General features: G+C 42.9%; 2 protein-coding genes across 2 annotated transcripts in view; one reads left to right on the top strand and one right to left on the bottom strand.

Moving 5' to 3' along the window:
* The first annotated feature begins 2,175 nt into the window (after positions 1-2,175).
* Positions 2,176-4,034, top strand: coa6 (cytochrome c oxidase assembly factor 6). The gene is made up of 3 exons (XM_080851469.1): positions 2,176-2,317; positions 2,571-2,748; positions 3,536-4,034. The coding sequence occupies exons 2-3, from the start codon at positions 2,605-2,607 to the stop codon at positions 3,629-3,631; spliced, it is 240 nt and encodes a 79-aa protein (XP_080707595.1). The 5' UTR covers positions 2,176-2,317; positions 2,571-2,604; the 3' UTR covers positions 3,632-4,034.
* Positions 4,035-5,208: 1,174 nt separating this feature from the next.
* Positions 5,209-12,500, bottom strand: part of slc13a4 (solute carrier family 13 member 4) — a gene marked incomplete at its 3' end in the record, with an annotated part of 18,020 nt that continues 10,728 nt past the window's right edge. The window contains exons 9-16 of the mRNA XM_080851487.1: positions 10,071-10,190; positions 9,586-9,687; positions 9,251-9,352; positions 8,799-8,905; positions 6,406-6,554; positions 5,987-6,148; positions 5,652-5,789; positions 5,209-5,346 (exon numbers count right to left, since the gene is read on the bottom strand). Of these exons, the coding sequence (XP_080707613.1) occupies positions 5,209-5,346; positions 5,652-5,789; positions 5,987-6,148; positions 6,406-6,554; positions 8,799-8,905; positions 9,251-9,352; positions 9,586-9,687; positions 10,071-10,190 (1,018 nt within the window). The remainder of the gene's footprint in view (positions 5,347-5,651; positions 5,790-5,986; positions 6,149-6,405; positions 6,555-8,798; positions 8,906-9,250; positions 9,353-9,585; positions 9,688-10,070; positions 10,191-12,500) is intronic.

Genomic DNA, 12,500 nt, shown 5'->3' with positions numbered 1-12,500 from the left:
TTGTTATGCCAAATCAAATGCAATATTTCTGGGGAAACCCCATTTGCAATGGCATGCAAGTAGACGCAAGCTGCTGTGTGTACAAAACATGACGCAAGCCGTCAGGGGTGGCACGCGAGGAAACAGGCATGGGGAGGCATGACTGCTGATCGAGGGAAAATCCAGTAAAATAGAAAACAAAAAACATCCTGGCAACGTGCAGATGAGGACAGAGCCAATGTGTGAAAGTCAGATTTTTCCAGCATCAGTAACATCGAACACATTTGCTCTTTAATAGATGGTGGTGCAGAAAAGGAAGGAAAAAGTACATTTGAAAGAGTGCATGGGAGTGAGCAGGGCTTCTTGCTGAGGTTTCTAGGCATGTTATGTAAAATAGCCTGTGGTTTTTATATGGGAATCTGTATAGCTGTGTCAAAAGTGAAGACAGATGTGTAAAATATAATCAGCTGCTCTTTCTCTCTCTCTATCCTCTCTCTCTCTCGTTCAAGTGCGTCTGTCTGGGTTTGTGTGTGTGTGTGTGTGTGTGTGTGTGTGTGTGTGTGTGTGTGTGTGTGTGTGTGTGTGTGTGTGTGTGTGTGTGTGTGTGCATTGTGTGTGTGTGTGTGTGAGTGGAAAAGAGAGATGACTGCTGAGAGAGTGAAAGAAAGAGAGGGAGAAGACAGAGAGAGAGATAGAAATAAAGATAGAACGAGAGTATTTGTGTGTGTGTGTATGCCAGTTAAGAAGAGTAACAGGTTAAAGGAATGCATAGCATCAATACAGCGCCCGCCTGTGAAACCTCACAAAATCAGCTCCACTGTCCACGTGTGTCCTCGTTGGTCTGCCTCACATGCCTCTGTATGATTGAGTGTTGCTATGACGAGGAGGAAGGCTAATTGGGATACCCCCCCACCCCCACCCCCTCCCTCAAACCACCTGGCACAAGGCAGAGGGTGGGGTATGGCTTTACCCACTTTGCCCACTTTCACCCAGCACAGGCAACCCAGAAGGCCGGCTTGCCAGACCTCAGTTAGGAGGGAGCCATCCAGGACAGCATGAAACAATTATTACCCCCTTATAAATCAATATGCAGCTGCTGCGTTCATGCAGAAGTGATGTTCTCACAACTTGCTTTGCATCCAGTATTACTCAAATCAGCTTTGATGTTTCTTTTTTCTTTCTTTTTCTCTCTCTCCCCCCCCTCACTCTCTCTTTCAGAACATGGTTTGGGCATTGATGCGAGCGTGAGTATGGTATGCTGGGATACAGCTGATCGGGTTGGCTCGGTGGACCGCACGACAGAGCTCTAACAGCAATGCCTGTTTGCGTTCACCTTGGTCAGATGTCGACCTCCCCTGCAAATTGGGCCAAAGATCAGCTGGCACCAGACCAGGTTTTTTTTTGCGATTCTGTTTCATGTCAAATTCGAGCGGCCCTGGGCGCAGAGTTTGATTTGGAGCAAAGATCCCTGTTTCAGGTTTCAAGTCAAATTCGGCTGAGAGGTGTGGATTGAAGTTCATATTGGGGTCAGTTTGGAAACATGGGGCCTCCTTGCCTCAAAGAACTATGTGCCCTCTCTTCTCTTCTCTTCTTCTTTTTGGTCTCTCACACCCTCACCTCCACGCTGTGTGTGTGTGTAGGTGTGGTAGTGAGAGTCAAATCTTACAATACTTACAGCACTAGCAGTTTTTTTTTTGTTGTGCACGCATCGTTGGTGTCTATCCTCAACAAGCTGATGGGTTAATGGTGTTTAAAAGATTTTGTGAGGTCTTTAACATTACACATTTTCTTTTACTTAGCACATTATGTTTAAATATACTAATGTGGTCGAATCCAATTGAAAACAATACTCTTCTCCTTTTCAGCAAGGAGAAAATGTAGTCCAGAATCAACACTCCTCTGTGTGAAACGAGGCAACTCTTCATAATCAGAAATTTAGCTCCATCTAGTGTTGAATTGTGTGACGTGCTGCAAAGTGAAGTAAAAGACATAACTACGCAAAAGCAAAGAAGCAAAGAAACATAACTACGGTAGTGGCTTATCAATGACTCTAAATTGGGATTTTTGAAGGTTGCAAGAGTGATTCGTCTTTTAAATACTGGTCTTTGTAGTGACATATAGACTCTCTAAGGCAGTAAGTAAACCTTTATTTTGGAATACAGCTATGACTCAAAATACCGGAAGTAATACTTTTGTCAACAAGCATGTATCCCCAGGTTGTGAATGTTTGAAAGAGCTTTCTACTTAGCTGTCGTTGTACTACAGTTACATTAGATGGTTTGCCGTCAAAACGTCAAGAGCTTTTCTGATTTGTTTTCTATTGCACAACATTCCGCTGGTACGTGTCCGGGATTTTTGTACTGTCGTCCAGCTCACCTTATCAGCTAACAAGTTGCAAACTAGCTTGGCTTACCAGTTAACGTTAGCTAAGGTTGCCCATCTGAATGCTAATGTTGGCTAACCATTAAAGGTCACTGAGATGGCAGTAAACAGTAGGAAGAGGCGAATTTGTGATAACGACTATCTGCCAGTGTCAATGTTTTAATTGGCTAACGTAACGCTGAGACCTTGTTTTTCTCCATCTCGTGCAGCTGACGTTTGCTAGCTTCTGAAAGAGCCACAGAAATGTCAGCTCCTACGAGAGAGGAGAGGCGTACATGTTGGGGGGCACGAGATGAACTGTGGAAATGTCTCGACGTTAATCAGGACAACACAGAGACGTGCAAAAAGTTCCATGAGGAGTTCGAGAAGCAGTGCCCAGCACAGTGGGTAGGTTTCACGACGAACAACCCCTTCAGTGCAGCTACTGTCTTAGCTAACATTATATGACTAACTAGCATGTTTCCGTACGATGGTCTGAACTGCACAGTATCTAGCTGACGGGTTTGCCGTGGACGTGGGCAAACGGAGGTAGCAATTTAACAGTTTTGTTTTATCACGATAAACGAGTGTGGTGACACGAGCACGAGGTCGTTGTGTTATAATCATGCATCAAATAGTGAGCGGAATCCAAGACGTCATGTAATGAAGGTTATCTAAGGTAACATAGCTTCTTCGTTGTCATCTGGACCACTAGAGGTCGACATGCTAAAAGCTCAAGTTCAATACTTGTAGGATAGGAAGGATTATATTAATTTTACTGAGCATATAAACCTAGTTATCTGTGTGTGCAAGACGTGTCAACTTGATGAGAATAGATGAACATGTCAAGGAGTTGTAGTTTTGTCCCACACTTGTTTTATGCCTGTTCATGCCAATCATGCAAAACTGCCACTATTTGTTCTGTCTTTTTGTATATTATTTCAATATCTAGTACATCAGTTAGTTTGTGTCAATATGTGTGGGTGCGTGCGGCTGGGACCAAACTAAAATGTAATTTCGATATGAGCAATGAGGAACGATAAATAAAGAAATCTTAATCTTGACCTTAACACACATGACAGACAACTCTTTCTTTGAGAAGAAAATTATTATATTTATTATATATTTATTATAGAATTCTATAAATTATTATATATTTATTATAGAATTGTACTGTTTTATGCGTCATTGGCAGGTGAAATACTTCGCAAAGAGGCGGGACTTCCTGAAGTACAAGGAAAAGCTTCAGACAGAAGGCTTTGAGCCTGCAGAGGGGGCCCCCAGCTCATAGCTTCTTCAGTTGGACTGCTTGACACAGAATGGAGCACTGTGTTGAGAACACAGCTACATGGACTGCACTCTCAATCTCAGTTGGGTATGAGCAACTGCAACTCCATGAACAGAACCATAATGGCAGCCGATAGATCACTGTGTGCCCTGAGAGCGATGGCAGGCTCACGTTTCATCTCTGTTTTAGAATAATAATATATTTGATTTGATATCACATACTGTTTTTCTCTCAATGTATCGAAGAGAGCTGCTGCTGAGTGACTTGGAGTGTGTGTGTTTGCCTGAGCATCGTGTTCATGTTATTCATCTGAAGATGAAAACACCTGCAGTTGACACCATTGATAAATACATGTGTGAAGTAGTTTTGAATGAAACATTTGAATGAAAAAATAAGAGGGAAACCATCTTGAGCCAGAGTGTTTTATTACAGTTGATCTGAAACTTGGGTGGAGAGTAAAAAGCAGTATATGCGTGTTCTTCAGGAGTAGAACTCCTGTCACATCACAGAAGGAGAAATGGTTCTTTCTTGTGTGATTTCACCAATATGAGTTTGGCACATAGTTGTACATCACATTGACATTTTATATCTCTCATGTATTTACAAAGATTTCTAGTCGTCGCTTTTAAGGTATGAAAAACTGTGCATCTCTAAATAAATTATCATACCCATGAAAGATTAGTTAGTCGCTCACCTGGTACATGTTGATAATGTACAAAACCACCCCAACAAGAATTACAAGAAATGTACACAAATATAAAGTATGCATATTTTATACACACTGTATACATGTTAAACACAACAGCAAGGTTGCTCTCTTCCCATCATCGTCACCTGGGTGACAACGTGTTCCTTTGATTTAGTGGCTTATTGCAGACTACCAATCAAACTGAATTACCTCTGCCCCTGTATGAAGCCCTAAGTAAAAACAATAACTGCTCAAAAGTGACAGTGATAATGTTGTCTATCTACTCATGGAAACATCAATTTAAAAACAATATGTTACTTTCAACTGGTGAATAAAAAAACATGTTTAGAATACAGGCAATGGATACCATTCTGGGGCCCCTGCTTTTCTGGGACTCATTTTGTCAAGCAGTATCATGTTGGCCTTCCAGAACATGAGAGCGAGGCCAAGCGACACCTCTTCAGCATAACGATGTGCCGTTAAGACTAGGCCGCCATACATGCGAAACAGTAGTTTAATGGGTTTGTAATGCCCTATATGCTGAGGGACAAAATAATGTGTCACCTTATGTAAAGATAAAGACCTCTGAAGCACAAGTGATGATCAGGAAGTGACAGAACTGAGGTGGCTCCTAAGATCCTCCCACACACTTTTGTTACAAGTGAAATGTCGCTGTGTTCCTCTTGACAAACAGGCAGTCATTAAACAAGAAGAATAGATTCGTTTTGTCCTGTACAGTGTCATTTCTGTAGTTGAGGAGAGAGAGAGAGAGAGAGAGAGAGAGAGAGAAACATCTCCCTCTCTGCATTCACGTGTCCCAGATCCATGTCCTTTTACTATGGAAACATGCGACTCTGTCCTACCCTCTCCCTTGACTGGCTCCCCCTGGTAGCTACAAGCCTCCGGTGGTGTTTCTCATGACGGCCCACTGGGGAAACTCGTTGAGCTGAAAGAGGGGGACCCCCCAGGTCATGATGGCCAGCATGACCACCAGGATGCCAATCAAATTCACCCCAAAACCAGCTTTCACCTGAACAGAAGAGGAGAAACAGATAAGTGGTTAAAAAGCGACCCAAACCCAAACAGGGAGTCAGTCACCCCTGTTCGTAAGTGTTGGTCATAACTACATTAAAGGCAAAAAACTACTTCTTTGATACTTTGATACCTGCCCATCCGGAGCGTTCAGTGTCAAGTTTGTGCTCAAGGACACTACGATGCATGGTCAGGAGGAGTCGTGACCCAACTAACAACCTGCCGATTGCTAAACGACTACTCTACTGACGTACTTGTCCACCACTGAAGCACTGTCGCCCAGACAACCAGGTCGTTACTCACCATGTCTCGGATCTGCACGTGCCCATAACTGAACACGATGGCGTTTGGCGGGTTCCCCACTGGCAGCATGACTCCAAAGGACACACACATGGTGGACGGGATCAGCGTTTGCAGGGGGTTTATCTGCAGGGTCTCGGACTGGAGGTGGAAGAGAAGGACACAGAGGGAGAAGGATTATACTACAACTCTTAAAGAAGCAGAGGTTTTGTCCAAAACTAGCAAGGTACCGGTTTCTTTTGGCAACATAGTTGGCGATGTTGTGCTGTGAGAGCTGTGGTACAAGCCTGGCACAAAGAGTGTAGTGTATGTAAATGCCATGCTTGTGAAGGACTCACCAGAGCAGAGAGGATAGGCAGGAAGACGGTGAGGGTGGCAGGGTTGCTGGCGAACTCGGTGACTGCAGACACAAGCATGCAGGCCAGGAGTGTGACGGCCCAGGGGGGAAGACCACTCATGGGCTCCAGCTGACGACCGATCCACATGGACAGCCCTGACACCTGTGGGTAGAGTCAGGAAACAGAGACATTAGCAAGGACCGCCCTGACATCTGCAGGTACAGACAGAAAATGACTGAAGTTACATAATTCCGATCAGCACCTGGATTCAGAAAGCTTTACAATATGTTTATTGATGTATTTGGTCTGGGAAGAAAATCCCTTGTCTTAATATCCTAAAAGATAAGTCTTGATATGATTCCACAAAGGGAACCCATGAACAGGCTGGTTTAGTATTCTTTTGTATGTATGGAGGTTACCTTGCACCCTGCAGCCAAGGCGTATCCTCCCCCGACCAGAATGACGATCTCCCACGGCATGAGTCTCTGGAAGTCCTTCCACGTGATCATGGGAGCCATTGGGTCCTCCTCCTCCTCCTCCTCATCATCATATTCATCGTCAGAAGGTTCTGGAGAATACACAGAGACAGGCATAATAAATATATATCTATATATATACAGTATATATATATACAGCCGCGGAAAAAATTAAGAGACCACTTCAAAATTATCAGTTTCTCTGGTTTTACTATTTATTGGTATGTGTTAAAGTAAAATGTACATTTTTGTTTTATTCTATAACCTACTGGCAACATTCCTACCAAATTTCAAATAAAAATATTGTCATTTAGATCATTTATTTGCAGAAAAATGACAATTGGTCAAAATAGCAAAAATGATGCAGTGTCTTCAGATCTTGAATAATGCAAAGAAAACAAGCTCATATTCATTTTTAAACTACACAATACTAATGCTTACACTTAGGAAGAGTTCAGAAATCAATATTTGGTGGAATAACCTTGATTTAAAATCACAACTTTCATGTGTCTTGGCATGCTCTCCACCAGTCTTTCACATTGCCGTTGGGTGACTTTATGCTACTCCTGGCGCAAGAATTCAAGCAGCTCGGCTTCTTTTCATGGCTTGTGACCATCCATCTTCCTCTTGATCACATTTCAGAGGTTTTTTATGGGATTCAGGTCTCGAAATTGGGCTGGCCATGACAGGGTCCTGATCTGGTGGTACTCCATCCACACCTTTACTGGCCTGGCTGTGTGGCATGGAGCATTGCCCTGCTGGAAAAAACACTTCTCAGAGTTGGGGAACATTGTCAGAGCAAAAGGAAGCAAGTTTTTCTTCCGGGACAACGTTGTACTTTGCCTGGCTGAGGTTTGTAAAAGACCATAAGGATTGAAAAAGCGGACTGGAGGTTCTTCTAAGTTCGTCATCTCTGATGAGTCCGATTTCACAGTAGGTGCAAGACTCTCTGGCTTGTAGGCCTCTCCAGGTCTCCGTCTAACCATCAGACGACCATGTGTAGGGCAAAGCTGAAAATTGGACTCATCAGAGAAGACGAACTAGAAGACCCTCCAGTCCGCTTTTTTCAATCCTTATGGTCTTTTACAAACCTCAGCCAGGCAAAGTACAACGTTGTCCCGGAAGAAAAACTTGCTTCCTTTAGCTCTGACAATGTTCCCCAACTCTGAGAAATGTTTTTTCCAGCAGTGCAATACTCCATGCCACACAGCCAGGCCAGTAAAGGTGTGGATGGAGTACCACCAGATCAGGACCCTGTCATGGCCAGCCCAATTTCGAGACCTGAATCCCATAAAAAACCTCTGAAATGTGATCAAGAGGAAGATGGATGGTCACAAGCCATGAAAAGAAGCCGAGCTGCTTGAATTCTTGCGCCAGGAGTAGCATAAAGTCACCCAACGGCAATGTGAAAGACTGGTGGAGAGCATGCCAAGACACATGAAAGTTGTGATTTTAAATCAAGGTTATTCCACCAAATATTGATTTCTGAACTCTTCCTAAGTGTAAGCATTAGTATTGTGTAGTTTAAAAATGAATATGAGCTTGTTTTCTTTGCATTACTCGAGATCTGAAGACACTGCATCTTTTTTGCTATTTTGACCAATTGTCATTTTTCTGCAAATAAATGATCTAAATGACAATATTTTTATTTGAAATTTGGTAGGAATGTTGCCAGTAGGTTATAGAATAAAACCAAAAAGTACATTTTACTTTAACACATACCAATAAATAGTAAAACCAGAGAAACTGATAATTTTGAAGTGGTCTCTTAATTTTTTCCGCAGCTGTATTAGTGTTTGTGTGTTTGTGTGTGTGTGTGTGTGTGTGTGTGTGTGTGTGTGTGTGTGTGTGTGTGTATAACAGAGGTAGAGTTAGGTGTATTTTCTTATCAGTTCAATAACTCCCAATGAGTAAACCATGACCTAGATAATGTTAGCATCTTGCTCTAGCAGCAGTAGAACTACCAAAGGGCAATGCAAAACTACTCCATTTAAACCTACTGCTAGTAGTAGTTATCATCAACATCACTACCATCACCATCTTCATCCTCATCAAGAAAGTGCCTCACAGGAAATGTATGATGGATGAGAAATGGAAAAAAGCCAAGGTTGGTTGAGTCATTCAAATGAAGACAACCATGAAACAATTAATTTCGAACATGCAGTTCTTTTCAGCATGTTCCCCACGATGTGTGTAGTTCATTAGCACCTTCCATGTCCCAAGTGAGTGAACTCATGCCCAAGGAAGCAATTCAAACATTGTGCGTGAATAAGGGTAGGAGGGCACGGATGAGGGATATGGAAACGGATACGGATGAGGCTGATGGGAATACTGACCTTTGACCTTGCTTTTTGATGCTGACTGCCAGGGCGCCCGAGCCGGAATAAGGAAGAGGAGAAACCCGAGCAGCACGGAGACCGTGGCATCAGTCCGATAGCCTTTCCTGTGAGAACACACACACACACACACACATATAAACACACACACACACACATATAAACACACACACACACAAACGCACAAAAACACAGACATAGATCATAGAATTAGATGTGAGGTACTTAAACAGGGTAGTGGCCGGAAGGGAAATAAATAGTTTCATGATAGATATATTAGCAGCAATGTCATTATATACATTAAGCGTGACAGGAAGAATATTCTAATGGATGTAAATGGTTGAACAATTAAAAGTACACAACTCTGAATTTGAAAGAAAAAATATGTACGTATGTATGTATGAAGATATGTTGCTAGAAATATGACCAGGGACATAGTAGGTCTTACGTACTTCTCAAACAGAGAGGTCCATCCAGACACGAATCCTGGCTCTCTTGTGAACCACAGCAGAGTCATAAGCACAAAGAACACCGCCGTCACCACCTCAGGGTAGCTACAGGAAGAGAAAAGACACAAAGGAGTTACTAAGGGGAATACATACAGTACAACATGGCCCCACTCACACCCTTGGCATAACTTAAAGGTACTTAAAGGTACCTGATGTGACTTTGAATTTGCATGGCGACTGTAGCTAAGTAGCCTAATGCGTTTCATGGTAGTTCACAGCAGTGAGGAACACAGTGGGGACTGTGGCTCGGGGCAGGTGTTTGATGTGTTGCAGTTTACCTGATGGGACCGAGCTTCTGGTACTCCTCATGGATGCGTCTCTCGGAGATGATCTCCCTTCGGGTCTTGCGTTTCTTGCTGAGGGAACAGGTCTCCCTGAAACTGCAAGGACAAGTGTATGTTTAATGTATATGTAATGTAAAGGCGTTAAATATAATGGAAAATGATCTAAATGAAAAACGTTTCTCCAGAAGATTCAACTAAAGAAGTGAAACCCTGTTCACATCTTTGAAATGTGACATTTTTCCAATCAACACAAAGCACAGTCATCCTTTTTCAGGAGGACCTAGCCAATCAATCAGTCAAACAGTTCAATCAATCAGTCAAACAGTTATCACTGGACCATCATTAGTAAACAAATCAAACTTCAAATTCAAATCTAGCTGATCAGCTCAGCACGAGGCACCATTAGCAAATTCCAACCCAGATAATCAGCTAAGCAAACCAATATCAGCACACTGTGATTAGTCAGCAGGCTGTCTTACTTGCAGCCCAGGAACAGGATGTGGAGCCAGAGCCAGGTCAGTATCAGCATGATAATGGCAATGGGTAAGCTGAAGATGAACCAGGTGCCGAAGTTGATGACTTTGGCTTCAGGGTAGCGACTAGAAGAAAATACACAAAAATATACACGTGATTTTTATTTATTTGTTACTGCTAATTTCATTCTCAGGTGACACTGTCCTTATTGTCCTTTTTGGATAATATTGGACTCTAGGGAGTACGTTTTTTCCTTCAACTGTTGCAGAATTATACAGTACAGATCTAGAATTTACATTTACTGCACTTGAGCCTGTTATTGCATCGTGAAGTGGAACTTATCATTTTTTGAACGGGATTGCAGATGGTTTATAGGTCATTCGCCCTGTGCAACATGGCGGAAAAAGACAAACAAACAGGACAGTTGGGGGACACTTTCTAGTGTTGATTCAGCAGCGTGCTGCTTTTCTCCAAGGTTTCAGCACAGGCAGAGATCAGCCTTCAAACAGCTTACAAAGCATGCTGGGAATGCAAGGTACATGTTGTGAGCGGCTTACGCTGTGACTTATGTAACATCACACACACACTGACACACACACACACACACACACTGACACAAACACACACACACACACACACACACACTGACACACACTGACACACACACACACACACACACACACACACACACACACACACACAGACACACACACACACACACACACACACACACACACACACACACACACACACACACACACTGACACACTGACACACACACACACACACACACACACACACACACACACACACACACACACATGCCCAAAGTCTCTTTTTTTTGTTCTTTTTTCCTCAGTCCACTTCCAACTGTTTCTGCTTCGGTCTCTGTATTTGGAATTGACAACACTTCCTTGTGGCCCTGCTGGCTCAAGGGTGAAAGGTTAAGAGAGCCAATCTGGCCATCCCATAATGTTGGAGACCAAAGGTCGATTCGCACAGCCTAAAAGTGTCCCTGTTAGCACTCTTTAAAGGTGCATTCAGGGGCCTCTCTTGTGAAAACAAAAGCTTCTATGCCATAATGATAACATGTATCTGAAGGATAATAGTTGACTATTGTGACTTCTGCGTTCCGATACTTTTCTGTAGATGCTTTTTTTATGTGTATATGTTGCAGTTTTTTTGAGGGCCTGGACATGTAAACAAATACACATGACTTTTACAATTATATTGGGAGGCACTATTTATTTATCATGCCTTCAGAGTTCTGTCATTATTATAATCCAGATAATGGCTTCCCCGGTGTTCTCAGGTGATAACGCTTTGTATACTGGATAACGTAAACTGGATTGTTTAAAGCGGCATTTTGCAGATTTGTTTCCCTCTTTAAGGTCCATTAGCAGATAGCTAGATTCTATTACATCTGCAAAGTTCTGATGTTTTGCTGATCCATGGTCAGGTGAAGGAGATGTAAACACACCTGTATAGTTTTGTGCTCCAGATTAGAAATCCAACAGAAATGTAAAAACTGGGTTTACAGTTACATCAGCAAATGTATCGTATGATGTATTTGCCACATACCATCTACAAGTACATGTTAATGTCTGAGGGGTCACAGCAGCTGAGGCTTGCCAGTTTAGGATACCCTGTAGACATGCAAGGCCAAGCTGACACACTGACCTCCACCATAAGGTTTCTTTCAGCAGGATAGAGTTGAACTGGTATGGACTTGGTTTAGCCACAAAACAGTAAATCATGTCCATGAGAACTACTAGAGGTCAGCAAATGTCACCTTTGACCCTGACAAAGAATTTCCCCTTCTCTCTCTAACACACCCCATCTCTCTTTCCTTCTCTCTCTCTCTCTCTCTCTCTCTCTCTCTCTCTCTCGCTCTCTCTCTCTCACTCTATCTGTGTCTTTCTCTCACTAACCTCTAAGACCCTCCACCTCTCTCTTTCTCTCTCTCTTCTAAGGCCAGCAAACCTCACCTCTCACCGAGTTAAGACATCAATCCTTCCACAAGCTCACAAGTCCATACATACATTAGGAGGCTGAGGTTGGTGGTCAGCTTTACCCAGTAAACTCTGTATAGAAAGGGCCCCCTTGCTTCAGCCTAATTACTTAGATGCCCCGCAAAAGAGCATTAGGGGATTGTGACGGGTGTATTAACAAACCCCCCCCACCCCTGGCTCTAAAAGTCAGCACACTCCTTCTCAGCCATACAATTCATCCCTTCCTCACATACACACACACACACTCACACACACACGTACACGTACACATATTAGATTCCATCATGCAATTGTTTCCATGGCAAATGCCAGGGGTAAGTGTGGATTGCATAGCAGCATAGCTTACGGGTAAGTAGTCCAAAGTAGGAAAAAAGGATAATTTGATCATGGGCATGACATTGGAAGTCTGGCATTTAGGGAAGA

This window comes from Sprattus sprattus (assembly GCF_963457725.1).
Source record: "Sprattus sprattus genome assembly, chromosome: 14".
NCBI lineage: Eukaryota > Metazoa > Chordata > Actinopteri > Clupeiformes > Clupeidae > Sprattus > Sprattus sprattus.
Note: the sequence above shows the minus strand (reverse complement) of the source record. Positions and strands in the feature narration are given on the sequence as shown.